We start from the raw sequence: 17,759 nt of genomic DNA, 5'->3' as shown, positions 1-17,759 counted from the left end.
GAGCTAAAGAGTAAACTTGGTTCTGCACAGTCAGTCTGTGGTGAGGAGAGATGACTGGGGTATGGGGGGGTGCCTAGGCTGTGCTGCCCTGAAGGGTTACAGAGATCCCAGAACAAACAGTGCCTCCTTAGAGAGACCCAGGGTCCCCACCTGCATTAAAGAACTTTTTCACACTGCTGTAAAGAACTACCTAAGACTGGGTAATCTATGAAGAAAAAAAGGTTTCATTGGCTCACAGTTCTGCATGGTTGGAGAGGCCTCAGGAAACTTACAATAGTGCCAGAAGGCAAAGAGGAATCTAGGCACGTCTTACATGGTGGCAGGAGAGAGAACGCAAGGCGGAGAACTGCCAAACACTTTTAAATCATCAGATCTTGTAGGAACTCACTTATTATCATGAGAACAGCAGTGGGGAAACCACCCCTATGATCCAATCACCTCCCACCAAGTCCCTCCCTCGACATGTGGTGATTACAATTTGAGATGAGATTTGTGGCAGGGCACGGACACAGAGCCAAACCATATCCCCACCCCACCCCAACTCCCCCAGTCCTGCTGGAGAGCAGGTCCTGCCAGTTGATCTTGGGGGCTAGAGCCAAGGGTTGCTGCAACTCAGCTGTCCATACTTCACAGGGCCTGGCCACGTCCCCAAACGAGGACTCAGCTTGACAATGGCTGTCTCAGTAATCCCAGAATAGTGCTGGTGCTGGGGCAAAACCTGCTGCTGGGGAGACCTCCTGGACTGCTCAGGGATAAGGTGCAGAGTCATGGAAAGGTTTTGAACCTTGTTTCAAAGCCTGCATCTGTTGCCTACCAGCTGTGTGATCTTAGATGAGTTACTCACCTCTCTGTGCCTCTGCTTTCTTACCTACAAAATGGGGTTGATGAAGCTCATCATAGAGTTTTTTATAAAGATCAAACTACTTAACTTTAATCACCTGGAACAGTGCCTGGCACAAAGCAATCCTTAATTGTTACTGGTTGCCAATATTCTCAGGCAGGAGTTGGCAAACTTTCTCTGTATAGGGACAGATAGTAAATATTTTAGGCTTTGCAGCCGTGCAGTCTCTGTGACAACTACACAATTCAACTCTGCTATTATAGTACTAAAGCAGTTATAGACCAAACATAAGTGAATGGCATGGCTGTTTCCAATAGACTATTTAGGAAATCAGGCAGGCCATATTTCTAAGGTGACACCTGTTCAGAAGCTGGGCGGTTAAGGGAGTGGAAAAGAGGGGGCCAGGGGCCAGGCAGGTCTCTGATGCACAGAGATGTCACACACTAGAGGGAGCAGGGGAAGGGGCCACTCGTCCATGATGTCTTACCAGGTAGGGTTATTACAAGCCAGGGCCCATACACCATCTGGGCATTTACCAATGGACTTTGGAGGCTGGGGGGTGTCCGTGGGTCCCTAAATTTGTACATAGTATCATTTGTGTACATGCATATGAGTTTTTCTGGAGAGATTTACAGCTTTCTCTAAATTATCTAAGGGATATGTGACCCAAAAGGTGAAGAACTACCATGTTAACACAAGCCACCATCTGGATGTCAGTGAAGACCTCCCAGAGATTGTGGTGCCCTAGCAGATGTGGGGAGGAGAGGTCACAGGGCTGACCTGGCCCACAACTGCTTAGAAGCAGGCATCTCCCAGTGCCTCTCCCAGGGTCTTCTCCTCATCGCCGATTCTCAGACTGGTTCGAGGAGTGTTGTTCTGGTGTGCCCTGGTATGGAGATGGCCTCCCCTCACCAACACCGCTGAGCACTCCCCAGTCAACCTACCGTGGCACCCCACAGAGTTCCTTTATTCTCAGCTTCTCTCCCCTCCCCACACCAGAATTAGGGGGCAGTCCCATGTGACGCCAGCCTCCTGCCCAATCGAGTAAAAGGGTGAAGTCCTCAGTCGAGGACATACAAGGGGCAGAGAGGACCAGCAGGGGCTGGGGGCCGGATGGACGCTGCCCTGCTGGTGTTTGCTGGAAGAGGTCCTGTCCAAACTTAGTTTATACAACGTGCCAGACTGCAGCCACCCAGCCACGGCTAGTACGGTGCCTGTGGTCTTGAAACCACATCGCCAATGCTGCCACCCCTGCAGGGACACGTTATGGCGGTGTGGCACCTGTGCACAGGCTCGGGGCCCCATGGTTACTGGAGAGGCTGATGGTGCCACCCCAGAAATCACACCCTCCGGGAAGACTGACCACTGGGAAACAGAGCCAGCGGGCGCTAGCACAGATATTTCCATCCCTGCCTCCCCTAGGCGGACTGTCCCCAGACACGGCAGTTCACCCAGTGTCTCTGAAGACATCCCATAAGACTAAGGAGTTGGTCACACTTGCTGCCAAGCAGTGGCCATGGTGACCGGTTTCTAGGGGCCCAGGCTAAGGCAACTGGTGCCAGCAGTGGTCCTGGAAAGCAACTGGTGACTGACCATCCAGGTTTGCAAGGACACAAATGGGACAGCTCATCTGCTTAGAAAACAGCCCGCAGGGCGGAATTCTGCAGTTGGATGGCCCACCAGTCTGAAGGCAATAAAAGGCTCCATTGCTGGACATTGGTTGGCACCTGCAGAGCTGGTTGCTGTGGCATCACCAACAATACCATGTAAGTGAAGGCACAAAAATCTGAAGGGAGCATAATTACCGCATGCCAGTCTGGGAAGAGCAGGTGAAAAGACCCTGTGGCTTTCATCATCTGTACTCCCAGCCTATCACCTCTCAAAGTGATGATAAAGGAAGGATGCAGCTGGGCGCGGTGGCTCATACCTGTAATCCCAGCACTTTAAGAGGCTGAGGTGGGAGGACTGCTTGAGGCCAGGAGTTTGAGACCAGCCTAGGAAATATGGAGAAATCCCATCTCTACAAAAAATGCAAAAAAATTAGCTGGGTGTGGTGGTGCATGCCTGTGGTCCCAGCTACTCAGGAGGCTGAGGTGGGAGGATCACATGAGCCCAGGAGGTGGAGGCTGTAGTGAGCTGTGATTGTGGCACTGCACTCCAGCCTGGGCAACAGAGGAAGACTAAAGAAGGGAAGAGAAGGGAAGGGAAGGGAAAGGAACGGAGGGGAGGGGAGGGGAGGGGAGGGGAGAAAGAAAGAAGAAAAAAAGAAGAAAGAGAAAGACAGAGAGAAAGAAAAAGGAGGGAGGGAGGAAGAGAGAGAGGGAAAAAAGAAGGAAATAAGGAAGGAAGAAGAAAAGGAAGGAAGGAAGGAGGAAGAAGGAAGCAAGGAAGGAAGGGAAAAAAGAAGGAAAGGAGGGAGGGAGGGAGGAAAGGAAAGAAGAAAGGAGGAGGAGAAAGGAGAAAAAGGAAGGACCTCCATCTCCAAATAAAGAATTCTGAGTTCTGCAAATGAAGCCCCCAGCAATCCAGAGCTAGGGAGAGGCCTAAAGGAAAGTGCACAGTAGCAGATGATGAAGCCATCACGATGTGTGTCAGGGGCTTTGCCCCCAAATGTCTTTTCTGGACGCCCCAGCCAAGCAGCCATGAACTAGTTCTCCAGACCCTCCCTGGGCTGCTACTGTGTGCCAAGTAAGGGGCTTAGAGCCTGGGATCTGGGACAAAGATAAGACAAGCTCTCTGCCCTCCAGACACTGCTCCCCACCCCAATCCCCACCCCCAGTTAGGAGGACGACAGAATTGGTTTTCAATCAACGCACATTCTAGATTCAAATCCCTGCTTCCCACTTAGGTCAAGTTGCTTGATCTAAACCTCAGTTTCCTCATCTGTCAAACAAGAGACTATAAATCTTTGTTCAGGGAATTGATCTGGGTAAAACAGGAACTTTGATGGGCGCGTTCAGCCCCAGTCTAGCTTAGAGTAAGGCCCCAGAAGCGATCACTGCACCGGAGACCCCCCTGCTTAGAGGCAGTGCTTCTTGGTTGATGTTCTAGTCTCTGAGCTACTATTTCAAAGTTTTGTAAGGGTTAAAAAGACTCGTTTTGGAGAGTGGTTTATATTCTTTACAAATTAAAATGTTACCCAATCTGACATCCACTCTCCTAACAGCCCCCATGCAGGCCCTCTAGCTTCCTAAGACTCCCCAGCCTGCCCCTCAGCCAGGTGTCAAGGGTTGGGGGCCAGAAGGATCACACCACAGACAGCGCTGGTCTCCAAGGCTTTATTCAGGAAGGTTTGCATCTGTTTGACAGGCACTGTGCAGGGGGTTTGTAACAGTTCAGTTTTCTCCAAGGTCCCATGGGGAGAGGGGTGCAGAACAGAAAGAGCCTCTCGGCAGGTGTGTGTGGGGGGGTCCTCTCCTCCAGAACAAAGGCCACTGATGAGGTGAACACCCCAGAGCCAGGGGCTGGGTTATATACAAAAGGGGTGGACAGATGCAGAGAAACTCAAAGCTAAATACAACTGAAGAAGGAAAGAGTCCATCTTTATGGGGTCAGGGCTTCTTCTGGGCTCTTTCTACCAAGTGGGAAAGGAAGTTCAAAACAAACGCAAAGTTTTCAAGGAGAAACAAGTCCAGCCTTTCGGTCTTAGTGTTCTGTGCAATTTTAAAACCCAACAAAATAAATATAATTTAAAAATGCCTTACATGACACTAAAGGCAAGCATGGGAAAAGCAAGCAGTTGAGGAAACCTTCCGAGAATGCTAAGCAGTGCTGAATGCCAAGAAGTCCCCGGGCACCCTGGAGGATGGGGCAAGAGGGCCCAGCGCCCATTCACCTGGGCACAGGTACACAGAGTTTGTCCTGCCTGCTGGCACCTGCACTGCCAGGACCCAAGGAGTCCCTGTGGCGATGAGGGCTGGGCAGGCATGGTCTTCCAGGCTGCCAGGGCAGAGGTTCTGGGAGATTCCATTTCAGAATCCATCTATCCCACTGAGACAAAGGGAAGGGCCAGATGGCAGGGAAGCAGCTGGCAGAATGGCTTGAGAGACAGAGTAGGTGTGGAAGAGAACTAGCATGGTAAACACAGAAAAAGAAAAGGAAAAAAAAAAACCCAGAAAACAAAAACCCTAATTAACAGAATAACCCTAAAGTGATGCTATTTCACACACTTTCACATATTTAATGTAACCCACAGCAAAGTATTGCCAGTAAGAGGCCCCACGGGTCTCCTTTAATAAGCACATCATTTGCATATTAGCACATTGTTTGCAAACAACTGGTGTCTGCCTAAAGTGCTTGGAACATTTTGTTCTCTTAAACAGGCCCCCTGTAATTTTCGTTCATATCATGATTTGCTTTAGCAAACTTCTTTCACAGATAGAAGAGGATAACTTTTGGCCAGTCCATAGTCATATAATCTTTACGTCTGAATTAATGATGCCCCTGCCCTGCAAATGGCTGAAGCACAGACTACCAGGGACCCTTCTACCCCAAAAGTCACTATAGCTCCAGAGGCCGAGTTGACTTTGGCTCCCCAACGCCCCCGTCCTGCTGCCTCCCAGATCACATGCTGCCACGAGGTCTCTCGTGCTCCACCGGCTGCGGGTGTGGCCTTTAGCAAGTCAGCCCACACAGGAGCTCACCACTGTTTTAAACAAGAGCCAGGAAGTTTAAGTGATTTCCTTTTTTAAAATCTGTACTTATACATCCTCATGTGTCCCACCCTCCACCCCCACCAAGTGTCACTCACACTTCCAGCACAAAAGGGGAAATGTACGTGGGCAGGCTGACAGTTCCCGAGAGACCCTGGGGCGGTGGGGTGGGCAGTGGTTACTCCAGACACACACACCTTGATCCACAGTCTCCCTCTGTGTCCCTATCTCCTGGACTCTCGCAGCTCCTGTACCTCTGACAGCAAAGGAGTGGGTGGCAAGCCCCAAGGAGCCTGGGACAGAGCTTGGGGTTTTGTTCTTAAGAAGTCATGTGAATTCTACATTCCCCTCCATAACAGACTCACTGGCTTTCAGTTAAAATTGGGCTTAAATAGGTCTTCCATGAATCTTTAAAAGCAAAGACTTCAGGAAGAGGTGCCTGGAGCACGCCCTGGCATCCACTACATACCCTGCAAAATACCCATACTACATTGGAGAAGCAGGAATCCAAGCCCTTCAGGCGGTTAAGACTTATTTCAGAGGCAGTAACAAATGATGCCAGGAGGCCACCATGGCATCTCTGGAAGCCAGAAGCCTGCCTTCTTCCTGCCTGGCACGGACCTGAGCTCCTCCCCTATTTCTAGATCTGCAAGGGACTCTGGGCCCCATGACAGGAGCCCACATACGCAAGCAGGGTTGACCAACTAGCATCAGGTAGGTGAAGGTCAAGAAAAGCGTGTCCCTCCCTGGGGCCAGGGCCCAGAGACTCTATAGGTCCCATCTTCCCCTGGTCGCACCCCTGGAGCTCAGCGTGGCACAATGTGCCTTCTGAACTCATGGGATGCAATTCCAAATGGAAGAGCACAGCTTCTGCTTGCCTCCTCTGGGAAGGCCTAGATCACAGAACACAGCCAAGCTGGCTTCAGCCTTCTCCTGGCTCCTGGGTCTGGCCTGGAGCCAGCGGTTTCCATACCAGATGGGTGGGGGGCCTTGCCTGAGCAGCCCTGGAGAGGCCACCAAGGCATCCCTGAGGCTGCTAATCGGAAGACACTTTGCTCACAGTCAACATGTGGTTCCCTGATGGTTTTGTGCCCCAACTACCAAAAAACCCTGCTCCCAGCCAGGCACCAGGAACCCGGCTGGCCCCCTGGGCTCTCAGGTGGGGAGGCCCTGGCAGAAACAACACTGTGCTTGGCAGCACTCTAACAGCACTGGCCGCCAGGGGGCAGCAGGCCTCCGCAGGTGGTTGGTCCAGGCTGGCGCTTCCTAGGGGGCTCCCAGAGGCAGGGCTCATCTGGTAGGGTCCCCTCAGCACCCAGGGACCCCCTTCAGTTCTACACCTGACCCACCTCTCGGACTGGGCATTTCTCTTCTAGTAGGTGACCCTCTCTACAAAGAGCAGTCCAAACACCACCTCCAAGCTCTGAAGTTAGGAAAATGACTAGAAACTCTCATCTCTTCTACAAAGTGTCTTGTAGTGCAGTTCGGGAGGGTCAGTTCTGGGTTTGAGCCCAGGTGGAAGTGAAGGAAAAGTTAGGAATGAGAAAGGAAGCACAAGGGGAGGAAAGGAGGCCCAGGTGAGGGCCAGGGAGGGTGTGGGCAGCTCAGGCGAGTGGGGCATCCTGGGACATTTCTGTCAGGATGTCAATGAGGTTGTTCAGCCCCGAGAGGTAGCCATCCTCCCGGTTCCCCTCCTGCCAGGGGACATCATGCTGCAGGGTCTGGCCCTCAGGCAGGGGTGTGGTTTTCCCAAAGTCGATCATCCACACTTTGGCCTGTTCCTTCTTGTCATGGATGAAGAGGAGGGAGCTGCCAATGACCTGAGGGGAACAGGCGGGTGAAGGGTGAGCTGGAGCCCCACCTTGCCCTTCCCACTGCGGCCTGGGGCTGGGTGACCAGGTGGGGAGGCTCACTCAGGCCGGCGCCTGCAATTCCAATCCCCATTTTCAGCCAGGCAGCAGAGCTGGCCCAAGAATGGCCATGCCTGGGCAGAGGGCATTGGGTTCCAGGGTTGGTGGCCACCCTTCTGTGTGGGCAGCAGCAGGCACCCCTTCACGCCCCGACTCTGGTCTGCACACTTTCCACTCCTTCCCTCCTTCTTTCCTTCCTTCCTTTCCTTCCTTCCCTTCCCTCCAGACAGGGTCTTACTCTGTCACCCTGGCTGGAGTGCAGTGGTGCAACCTCCTGGGCTCCAGCGATCCTCCCACCACAGCCTCCCAAGTAGTTGGGACTACAGGCATGTACCACCATGCCTGGCAAATTTTTTGTTTTTCATTTCTGTAGAGACAGGGTTTCACTATGTTACCCAGGCTGGTCCCAAACTCCTAAGCTCAAGCCAACCTCCTGCCTTGGCCTTGGAAAGTGCTGAGATTAGAGGCATGGATCACTGCACCTGGGCAAACTTTCCACTCTTTCTAGACCACAACCAAACCTGGGGCCTCGCCCTTCCCCCTCCTAGAACCTGACTCCTCCCAAACACTCTGGAGGGAATCTCAGTGAAAGGGAAGGTGCCCAGAAGAGTCCAAACTCTCCCGGGGCGAGGGTGGAAAAGAACCCATTTCAAATGCACACAGCACCCCACCACAGCAGCACAATCCCCTGCAGATTCAGGGTGGACAGGCCCTATAGGGCCTTCCCAGCCTGGCCCAGGGACAGTGGGCATCAAAGAGCCTGCCCCTCCTGGGAGAGCTCAGAGCCTCTGCGTGGGAGTGAGGCGCTTTCCCAAATACGGCCACACATACCCCTGGGTCACCTGAGTGGGGCCAGAGGAAGGCCAGGGGGCACAGAAAGGGCTGAGGTGATATTCCAGCTTCCAGCAGTGCAGGGCAGGTGGGGCCCCTGGCAAGGCTGAGCCCAGAAAAGGGGCTTCCTCTTTCCAGGTGGAAAACAACAGATCCCAGCTGATTTGGCCTCTTTCCAGACCTTAAGGGAGACTCCAAAACGTGTAGAACAAAAGGCTTTTCCAAGAAATGAAAGCAGAAGTGTTGAAGAAGGGTGGGAACGGCTTTGAGACAAAGCTCTGTGGCCTGAAGTCCTCCGAGGCTCGGCCCCTGGGGTCAGGCAGCCAGGCAGCACCCCCATCCTCCAGAAAGGCAGCTGGGACAAAGGGGGCTCTGGCAGGAGGCAGGAGGATGCTTCATCAAGTGGAAAGGAGAGGCCCCAGGAGGGGCTGAGGGTCGTCTAGGGGACGAGGAGAGCAAAGAACATTCTGAGAAGGACCGAGCTCCCTGCTAGGGGCAGATCAAAGCCTGAGTCTCCTCTCTAGGTGTGCCACCCCCTCCTCGCAGCCATCCTCTCCAGGTGCCCCACAGGGAATAACATCCAGGAGCAAGGTAGGCCATCTGCCTGAGAAGGGCCGGTGGTGTAGTTTGCAGAAAGATGCACGGCCCTGCTGGGTGCCCCAGGGCTGACCCTATGAGTTCCTACTACTGGCTCTGCAGCCTTCTCTGTGGGCAGGGCATAGGCTGAGGCCACCTCCATACAAGACCCCATACAAGAGGGCCTCCACGAGACAGTCCAATGAGAGGGGCTGCTTTCCTGAACCACCTACACAGCTGCAGGGAGCCGCAGGATCCCACTTCACACCCACGGGGTTAGACAGCCTCAACACTGCAGCTGTGTGTGTGTGTGTGTGTGTGTGTGTGTGTGTGTGTGGACGTGTGACTGGTAAAGGCATGCATGTTTGTGTATGAGTGGGTGTGCACACAAAAATGTGTATGTAGATATATGAATACATGTGTGAGTGTGTATGTGTATGACTTGTGTCAATGTGTGATGTATGAATGTGTGCATGCATGTGATTGTGATGTGTGTGTGTGTGAATGGGTGTGATTTGTGAATGCATGTGGGAATGTGTGTGCATGTAGGGTTTATGAGTGTGATCTGTGAATGTGTGTGGTACAGGATTGATAAGTGTGGGATCTGTGAATGTGTCATGTGGCTGGGGACCTGGACTCCCCATGTCAGGGTCTCATACCCCTCCAGGGAACCTGCCGATGCCTCCCAGAGCCTCTCTCAGGTGTCTCAGTTCCCCACCTGCTGCCCGCTTCCCCTGCCAACCAACATATGCAAAGGTGGGAGGTTCCAGCCCCGCCCGAGAGTGACACCTGAAGACCTGCCTGCCCTCCTCAGGGTCTCATCTGAAGATGTAGGTGGTGGTCGGTGGGTGCCCGGCTATTCTAGCAGCTCAGAGAGCTTCTGCCCTAAGACCATGGGGTGTGTGGGATAGAAGTCCTGCCACAGCTGCCCAGAATGGACAAGACTCTGGAGCTGGAAGGACAAGGGAGGAGAAAGGGGGCAATAGCCAGGGGTCTCAGGCAGGACAGCCTGTGTGGTCACCCTAGGGAGCATTAAGACGCAGCTCCCCCATGCAGCGAGGCGGCTGGTCCCTGATGGCCTGCCTCTGGCTGCACCAACCTGAAAATACCCGACCCCCCCGCCCCGGACTTCTGGAAGAAGAAGGCCTGTCGGCATGCCCAGCATTCTGCTCAAGAGGGCAAAAGCTTGCCAATATCTACCTCGTGGCACTTGAAGAAGGGAGAAACTTCTAGAGTGGTTCGAATGGCCTTCAGCCGGTCCCGATAGGCGATCTGGGAATAGAAAGAGGACCAGATTTTTAAACACTGCGTAGGGGGAAGGGGTGGATTTTAGTCCATTTAGCTCATTAGAGTCACTGACTGTAGAAATGGCAGTGACCTTACACCCTGCTCATTTATTCCAACCTCCTTATCTACAAATGAAGAAACTGCAGCCCAGAGGAGGGGCTGCAGCTGGGGCTCCGCTGCCACCCTTTCTCCCACCAACCTCTCTCCATGAACGGGAGGTGTGGGGAGGGCAGTATCAGAACACCCACACAGCCTCTAGTGGTTCCTCCTGTGAGTGTGGTTTACCCTGAATGCCGGACGTCTAGACGCATCTTCCTGCAAGCAGGGCTGCTATGGCGACTTTCTCAGCATAAATGTCAGTACCCTTGACTTTTGAAAGGACAGAGTAAGAGGGAGAACCACAAATATCTCTCCCAGTGGCCTCTCCATGGAGCCCTATAAACTCGTGTCAAGCTGTGTTGGCCTTGGGGGTGCTCCATCCTCCCCAGAGGCCAGCTCTGTGGGTCTTACCCGCCGGCTGCCTTGGGAAGCCCGTCATACACAGCTACAGAGTTCCTCAATGCCTGCTGGAAAGCAGTGACAGCTGGCAGGGCCAGCCGAGCAGCCCCCGGAGTGTTCAGCACCAGGAACAAACCCCTGTCGATCTCAGGCATAGGAGGCATGTTCCATGGCGGCCACTGCTAAGGGGCTGAGATCCTCCCCTGCAGGGGACTCAGGAACTGGAGGACTTGGGCTACGAAAGAGTCAGGTGCATTCCCCATGTCTGCAGCCTCAGAGCTTGCCAGGAGCCAAGGGAAGCCTCCCCAGCTTGAAAAGGAAGATTTCCCAGTTCCAGTCAGTACTGAGTCTCTTTGGAGAAATGGCTACCTGGTCCTCCCCTACTTGTTCTGCAGCTGCTGTGGCCTGTTCAGAAGGTGCTGTTCACAGGGGCTCTAGGGCCTGTGTCCCAGATGTGCCTGGATCTATGACTGTCCCGGGGAGCTGTGCACTTGGGCCACAGGGGCACGATATTCCCTAATTCAGCTGGAAGGGTCAGTGCTCTGGTCCCAGTGGGCAGAGCGTCTATCCAGCCTGCGGGTCGCTGCAGCAGCAATACACAAGACAGAACTTTGTCATGAACTTGCACAACCCACACCCCCAGACTTGGAGACAGCTTGCCAGCTCTCCCTGGCAGGGGGCAGTGTGACCTCGGGCACACAAGATGGGGACAAACAGGTCTACCCACAGCAGGTTTGCTGTGAAGATTTGCTGCACACTTGGCATGACACCTGGCAGGCGGCGGGCACTGTGGAAACCCAGCAGTTCTCTCTCTCAGGGGATGGGAAATGCTCTCTGGAGCTATGGGGCCGATGGCTAAGGGAGAGTCAGTGAGTGTCCACCAAGCTTCCCCGCCTACCCGACGCATGCCTGGGACAAGCACATTGCCTTCCTCTTCACTTTCCAAGCAGAAGCCTGGGGCCAGGATGGATACATACTTTCCTGGGTACAAACTTCAGTGTCCTTGACCTCTTTTTTTTTTTTTTTGAGACAGTTTCACTCTTGTTGCCCAGGCTGAAGTGCAATGGCAAAATCTCAGCTCACTGAAACCTCCACCTCCCGGGTTCAAGCAATTCTCCTGCCTCAGCTTCCCAAGTGGCTGGAATTACAGGCATGCGCTACCATGTCTGGCTAATTTTTGTGTTTTTAGTAGATTCACCATGTTGGCCAGGCTGGTCTCGAACTTCTGACCTCAGGTGATCCGCCTGCCGTGGCCTCCCAAAGTGCTGGGATTATAGGTGTGAGCCACCACGCCCAGCGTGCCTTTGACTTTTGAAAGGGCGGAATGAGAGAGCCACAAAAGTCTCTGCCAGCGGCCTCTCTACAGAGCCCTACAAACTCCGGTTGGGGTGTGCTGTCCCTGGGGGTGCTTTGTCCTCCCCTTAGGCACCTCCAGAGTAGACACAGTTGTCCCTTCCTGGCTGGCTGGAGAGACCCTCTCTGGAGGTGCCAGACTCACCAGGATGTTATGGTTTCCTTTAGTGAACTCTCTGAAGGCCTCGGTGACCTGCTCCCTCGTTTTGGTCTTCTTGAAGTCCCGGTTCACGGTGCCGTCTTCTTTCTGAGAAAAAGAACACCACCCCACCCCGAAGGGGGTCAGCAGGGACCCTCGGGCAAAGACTGTTCTCACCCACCCAACACCACAGAGCAGGCGAGCCCCATCCGGACCCGGGGGAGGGCCAGCGGAGGCACCCAGGTGCCCGCATATGGTGCATGGAGGTGGCATGCACAGCAGAGGGGAGCCTGCCCTGTGCCCAGACACAGGGGAACACAGAGGGTGGCACTGACATCCCTAGACAAGTGAACAGTGGTAGGAAATGCCCGGAGATGTGAGGGTCATCTGGGCCGAGGATGGAGTAGCATGGCCAGGGTCTGGCCCGTCCTGAGTGCAACAGCAGGGCCGAGAGAGAGGATCGGCCTCAACTTCCCACTCCGGGGCCTGGGCCCTGAAACCGGTGCCCAGAGGTCCCTGCCCTCCAGAGGCACCTCCCCTCAGCACAGGCAGGAGAGACTTGCTCCTGCCCCGAGCTCACATTGACTTCCTTTATAATCTACCATCTCTTCTTTCAGGTTTTCTGAAAGCCAGGATCCAATACAGCCCTGCTCATCTCTGCTCCCTCACCCACCCCACTCCCATCTTCTCGGCCCCAGCACTATTTCCATTCCGTTTGTCCTGGGCCAGCATGTGGGGCTTTGCTGACCTATAAGGAAATTTGTTCTTTAGGGACAAAGGGTGAGAAAGGAATGCTCCGCCAGGAGTCCCAACAGTGGGCCGTGTCTGCCCTCAGGCTGGAGATTACTTCAGCTGTGTCCTCACTGTGGCTGCCTTTGACAGGACTGGCAGGACCTGGGGATGAAAGAGCAGCCCCTGGGTGCCGAAGGGGCCGAGAGCGGGGGACCACAGGCAGTGCACCCCAGGCAGAGCCTCTTGGCTAAGGCTGGGGTGGGCAGGTGACGGTGAAGACAGCTGGCTTCTCTCTGAGCGGGAAGACAGGCTGTTGGCCGTTCTGATGGCTGGACAATAGACAGAGACCAAGAGCACATCCTGCTTGAGAGGGAGAGGTGAAGGGAAAGTGGATTGTTTCGAACAAATAAAGTAAGGAAAGCAAGTGCTAAGGAGAAGGAGGAGGGGTACAGAATTTGCATCCAGTCTCAGAGCCGGATGCAAAAAAGAGGGAAGGGCTACAAAAGACAAAAAAGGGGGCAAATGCCTTTCTCAGCCCAGAGCTCGCAAAGCAGCTGTCCCGGGGGAAGGTAAAAACTTCCCCCACATGCCACTGTGGGCAGCGAGCCATTGACAACTTCGGAAGCGTACGTCTAAATGCCATCTGAAAGGAGGCTGAGGGGAACCTCCCACCAGGACCATCGGCTGCCCAACCCTGACTCCAGGCTGGCCACTGGAGATGATGCAGACCACGAATGGACAGAGAATGGGAGACCTGACAACCCCACAGGGACTGCCATCTGCTCTAGAGGGACAGCTTCTGAGACCCTGAGGGGCTGGCGCCCCAAAGCCCTGCTCTTGCAAATTTAACAGCAAGGGTGCACGCAGGGGCCCAGGACAGGGAGGTCAATTCAGACAGTGCCAGTGATCAATCCAGACAGTCATCAATCCAGACAGAGCCAGTTCCCCAATTTATTCTGGGGAAAGTAAACAAACATTTGAGCATAATCACATATAGGAAGCTTCTGTGTGCCCATAGCCAGAGTTAAGAACTTTTCTGCCAGATACACATAGGTACAAAGGGATAGAAGGGAAAGAGCTATCATTTTGTAAACCACGAACACAAAGTAAATATATTAATTAGGGGAATATTACATTTACTTACAAAGTTTGTCATGTTTATTTGGGGCTTATGTTTCTATTTCTGTTCCAATAAATATTTTGAAATTTCAAAAAAAAAAAAAGAAGATTGAAGAGCAAAGAGGAGAGAATGCGGTTTCTGAGGGACCCTGGCTCCAACATCAAAGGCGGCCAGCATGCTCCTCCCTTCCCTGAATTGTCTGCCAGTCCCGGTTTGCAGCCACAGCAGAATGAACCAGCTCCCCTACAGGCATCCCGTAGGCAGCTCTCGCTTGGCTCTTGGTGCCAGGCACCGTCTGGGCTAAATGGAGAGTCCTCGGCAGAGGGCTGACAGCTGGGCAGGCTGGAAGCCACTCTGCTCTGAGGCCTGAGCCCCCCACACAGCCATCCTGCCTGAGGAATAGGCTGAGGTCTCCAAATGTCTGGCCTTGGGGCAGGCCACCCACACTCTGAGCCTATGCTCGGAGAAGCTTACAGCTTCCAAAGGGCCCTGAGAGAAGCCAAGCCCCCCAAGGTGGGCACGGGTGGGGCCTGAGGCTGCGCTCACTCGCCGGCCTCACCTTGATTCCCTCGATCCTGAACCCCAGGGTGGCCGTGGAGCTGATGGTCTCCCGCCACTGCATGTACCGCGGCTTGGTCACAGCCCGCTGTGCTTTCTCCTCCTCAGTGGGGGCCTCAGGGTCCACTTCGATCATCTTCTGGTACATGTCCTTCCGCAGGCTGGGCTTCTTCCGGGCCTTGGTGAGCTCCTCCTCCAGGTAGGTCCTGTGTAGGAGGGGAGGCGACATGAGGGCCGCGGCCTGGGGCAGGGCTCACCAGCAGCTCCTTTCCCGCCTGGTGGATGAAGGTTTGGGGTGTGTGTTGCCCGACAGCCGCAGTCAGCTCAACGCCCTGAGTCAAGGCACGACCTTCGGAGGGGGTGGCAGACTCTGTTCCAGCTGGGGCTGGCTCTAATATTTTTTTCTTTGTTTAGATAATTTTTTTAGTAGATAGGGGAGTCTCGCTATGTTGCCCAGGCTGGTCTCAAATTTCTAGCCTCAAGTGATCCTCCCACCTCGGCCTCCTAAAGTGCTGGGATTACAGGTGTGCACCACTACCCAGCCTGGGGTTGGCTCTTGATCCAGGAGAAAAAGGGCAGCCTCACTGAATCGGACTGCCTTTCACTCAGAGCCCATCGGCTGGTCTCACAAAGCCCAAGGAGCTCCTCCTCAGGAGACCCCCACAGGAACCGGCAGAAGAAGGAAGACGGAGGCAGGGCAGTGGGGCGGGGGGCTTGTCCTGATTTCTGCTGCTACAGTGGAGCTGAGAGAGGGGACTGGGGGGCACGGTCTACTCAGGGCTTCACTGTACCCCCTTGGCTGCCTGGGCCCTTCCATAAAGTGAGGGCTTCCAAAGCCAGAAGCTGTCCTGGCGAGAGAAGTCTGTCCTCCTCAAGCCCCAATCTCTGCTGCTCTCAGGCAGCCTGAAGGCTGAGCCTGCCCATAAGTGTCTCTGCTCTTTCCAAAGAGGGGAAATCTTCTGGAGCACAAAGTTCAGGTCAGAAGGTGGCTTCGGAAGGGGCCCCAGTGTGGATGGAGAAGCCCGTAGTGTGGGAGAAAGCCAGGGAGCTCCCTCAGCCTCTGCTCATCCTGGAGACATGCCTGGCACACCCCACCCCATCGCCACCAGGCCTCCTCATAGGTGAGCCCCCAGCCCAAAAAGCCTGAGAAAATGCTTCCAACTCAACTGCCTCATGGCCCTGGCCTCCACACAAGCAGCTCCAGGTGAACTGGCGGGGACCACCTAGACACGGGGAGGTAACAGGGGCAGGGGCAGCAGAGAACCTGAGCAGCCTGGGGCTGAATCGCTGGCCCTGAGCTACCGGGACACAACCCCTCCCCCAGCACACACCTCTGTGCTTCTACCTTCTCCAGAGCAGAGGTGGGGTGAGTCATCCCACCCCCGCTCCCCTGCTCTCTTTTTAGAGCCCCAGTCTCCCTACACAACAGGCTCAGAGGCTGCCCACAGCCCTTGAGGAGGCAGAAATCAGCAGTGTCAGTTGCAGGATGGGGAAGTTTTCTCCCCTTTGCCCTGTGTGGGTGGGAGCTGCCCACAGAGGCCCCGCCCACCTGCCCTCCACCTGGCCCTCCACTCTTCCCACATCTGTCTCCCAGGCCTTGTTCCAACACTGCCCACCAACTTCTCCAAGTTGCTGGTTTGGGACCCAGAACAGACTAAACAAAAACTACAGCGTCTTAAAAATGACAGGCTTTAGAAACCACTGTATTAACTGAAATTTGCAGTGAAAGAAATGGGAAGAAAAAAACAAATCCTTTGGGTGTGAACTTAGGCCTGGCTGGTTAGGACCTTCTAGGAGGTGATGAGGGCTGGAGGGGGAGGTCAGTAGCTTTAGGTTGGGCCCCGGCATGCACACACACCCATGTGCGCACATACACACACACATGCTCATGCACACACATGCACATAAACACGGACTCCTGTGCACCACTGCACACACAGGTGCACCCATGCAGGACACGCACAGAGTATACCCCTCACATCCAGAGTCAGGTCAGTGGTGACGGGGGCGCCGAGGCAGGGGCTGCGTGTGCATCCGTGTGTGTACCGTGTAGAAAAGGGGCAGCCAGGCTCGGGGAGGGACTCCTGAGGGTGCTATAGGGGCCCGCATGGTGCGTATCTGCACTTCTGCAAAGAGCTCTCAGCACCTCCTTAAACAGGAAGCAGACCTCAATGTGAAATCCCTTTTCACATGGCCTTTCTCCAAAAACGGCCCCCGTGGCTCAAAGAGCTGCCCAGGAGAGGAAAGGGGCTGGGGGGGAGATGCCCACAGGGGCTGCCAGCTGGATGGTGGAGTGGGAGGCCCACAGGGAGGTAAGGTAAGGCTCAGCCCCTCCCCACAGTCCCCTGCCTGCCCGAGGCAAAGTCAAAGCTCCAAGCCATGCAGGGAAGCAGAGACCTGCTCGCCCACTCACAGGACGCTGGGGGAGGAGGGGACTCAAGACCAGGTGGAGGAAGTACTCCTTTGAGACAGGCCAGCCCAGGGAGCCAACAGGTGGCAGACAAAAGCCACCCAGAGCTCCTAAAGGGCAGAGGTGCTAGGGACGGGCTCTCACCTGCACTCCCCAGGCTGCTGGTCCCGATGTCAGGAAGACAGTGCTGACTCTCCGGACAAGTCACAAACCTCAGAGCATGCCCCAGAGCCACTGAGCATGTGTCGGTGGGAGCCAGAGTTCCAAGAAGCCCCAAGGTGCAGACACCACCAGCAACTGCATCACATTCTCCTTAGTGCCACCCCTCTGCCCCCGCCATGCCCAGGACTGTTTGGTGACCAGCCCTTCCATTTCTCTGTGACATGTCTCAAACCCTTGTGCCCTGGGACTCAGCAGTTGAGGGAGCCCTGGGCTCCAGCCTCCTCACCCTGTCATGGAAAGGCCACATTCTGGAGGTGACCATGAGCGGCCAGTCTTGGGAGAGGCTCTGCAGCCAAGGGTTCTGGATGAACACATTTGGGGGAAGGCCACAGTCCACAGCCCAGATGGAACTAGCCCGGCACCTCAGGGAAATGCCATGGAAGCTGGGTCCCACACAGCTCCCTTGGGAAGGGCTGGGCTGCGGCTGGGGGCCTGATTTGCAGTCAAGCAAGCCTGGTGCAGAACTGCACCAATCTGCTGCCTGGCTGGGTGGCCTTGATGAGTCACTGGAGTCACTGAACCTCCTGGTGACAGAATCCTCCTGCTTATACTGGAACATGACCCATCTCCCAGAATGGCAGTGAGAACCCAATGGGATAAATAATTGAAGCATCTAGCACAGCCCTTGGA

At 54.7% G+C, this 17,759-nt stretch overlaps 1 protein-coding gene across 1 annotated transcript in view; it reads right to left on the bottom strand.

Annotated features, from left to right (window-relative positions):
• Positions 1-4,105: 4,105 nt before the first annotated feature.
• ITPKB (inositol-trisphosphate 3-kinase B) overlaps positions 4,106-17,759 on the bottom strand; it is a 108,296-nt gene continuing 94,642 nt past the window's right edge. The window contains exons 5-8 of the mRNA XM_007988258.3: positions 14,499-14,703; positions 12,094-12,195; positions 10,011-10,082; positions 4,106-7,313 (exon numbers count right to left, since the gene is read on the bottom strand). Coding sequence (XP_007986449.3) covers positions 7,098-7,313; positions 10,011-10,082; positions 12,094-12,195; positions 14,499-14,703 — 595 coding nt within the window. The 3' untranslated portion in view covers positions 4,106-7,097. The remainder of the gene's footprint in view (positions 7,314-10,010; positions 10,083-12,093; positions 12,196-14,498; positions 14,704-17,759) is intronic.

Source organism: Chlorocebus sabaeus, chromosome 25, assembly GCF_047675955.1.
Source record: "Chlorocebus sabaeus isolate Y175 chromosome 25, mChlSab1.0.hap1, whole genome shotgun sequence".
NCBI lineage: Eukaryota > Metazoa > Chordata > Mammalia > Primates > Cercopithecidae > Chlorocebus > Chlorocebus sabaeus.
This window is presented reverse-complemented; position numbering and strand designations above follow the sequence as displayed.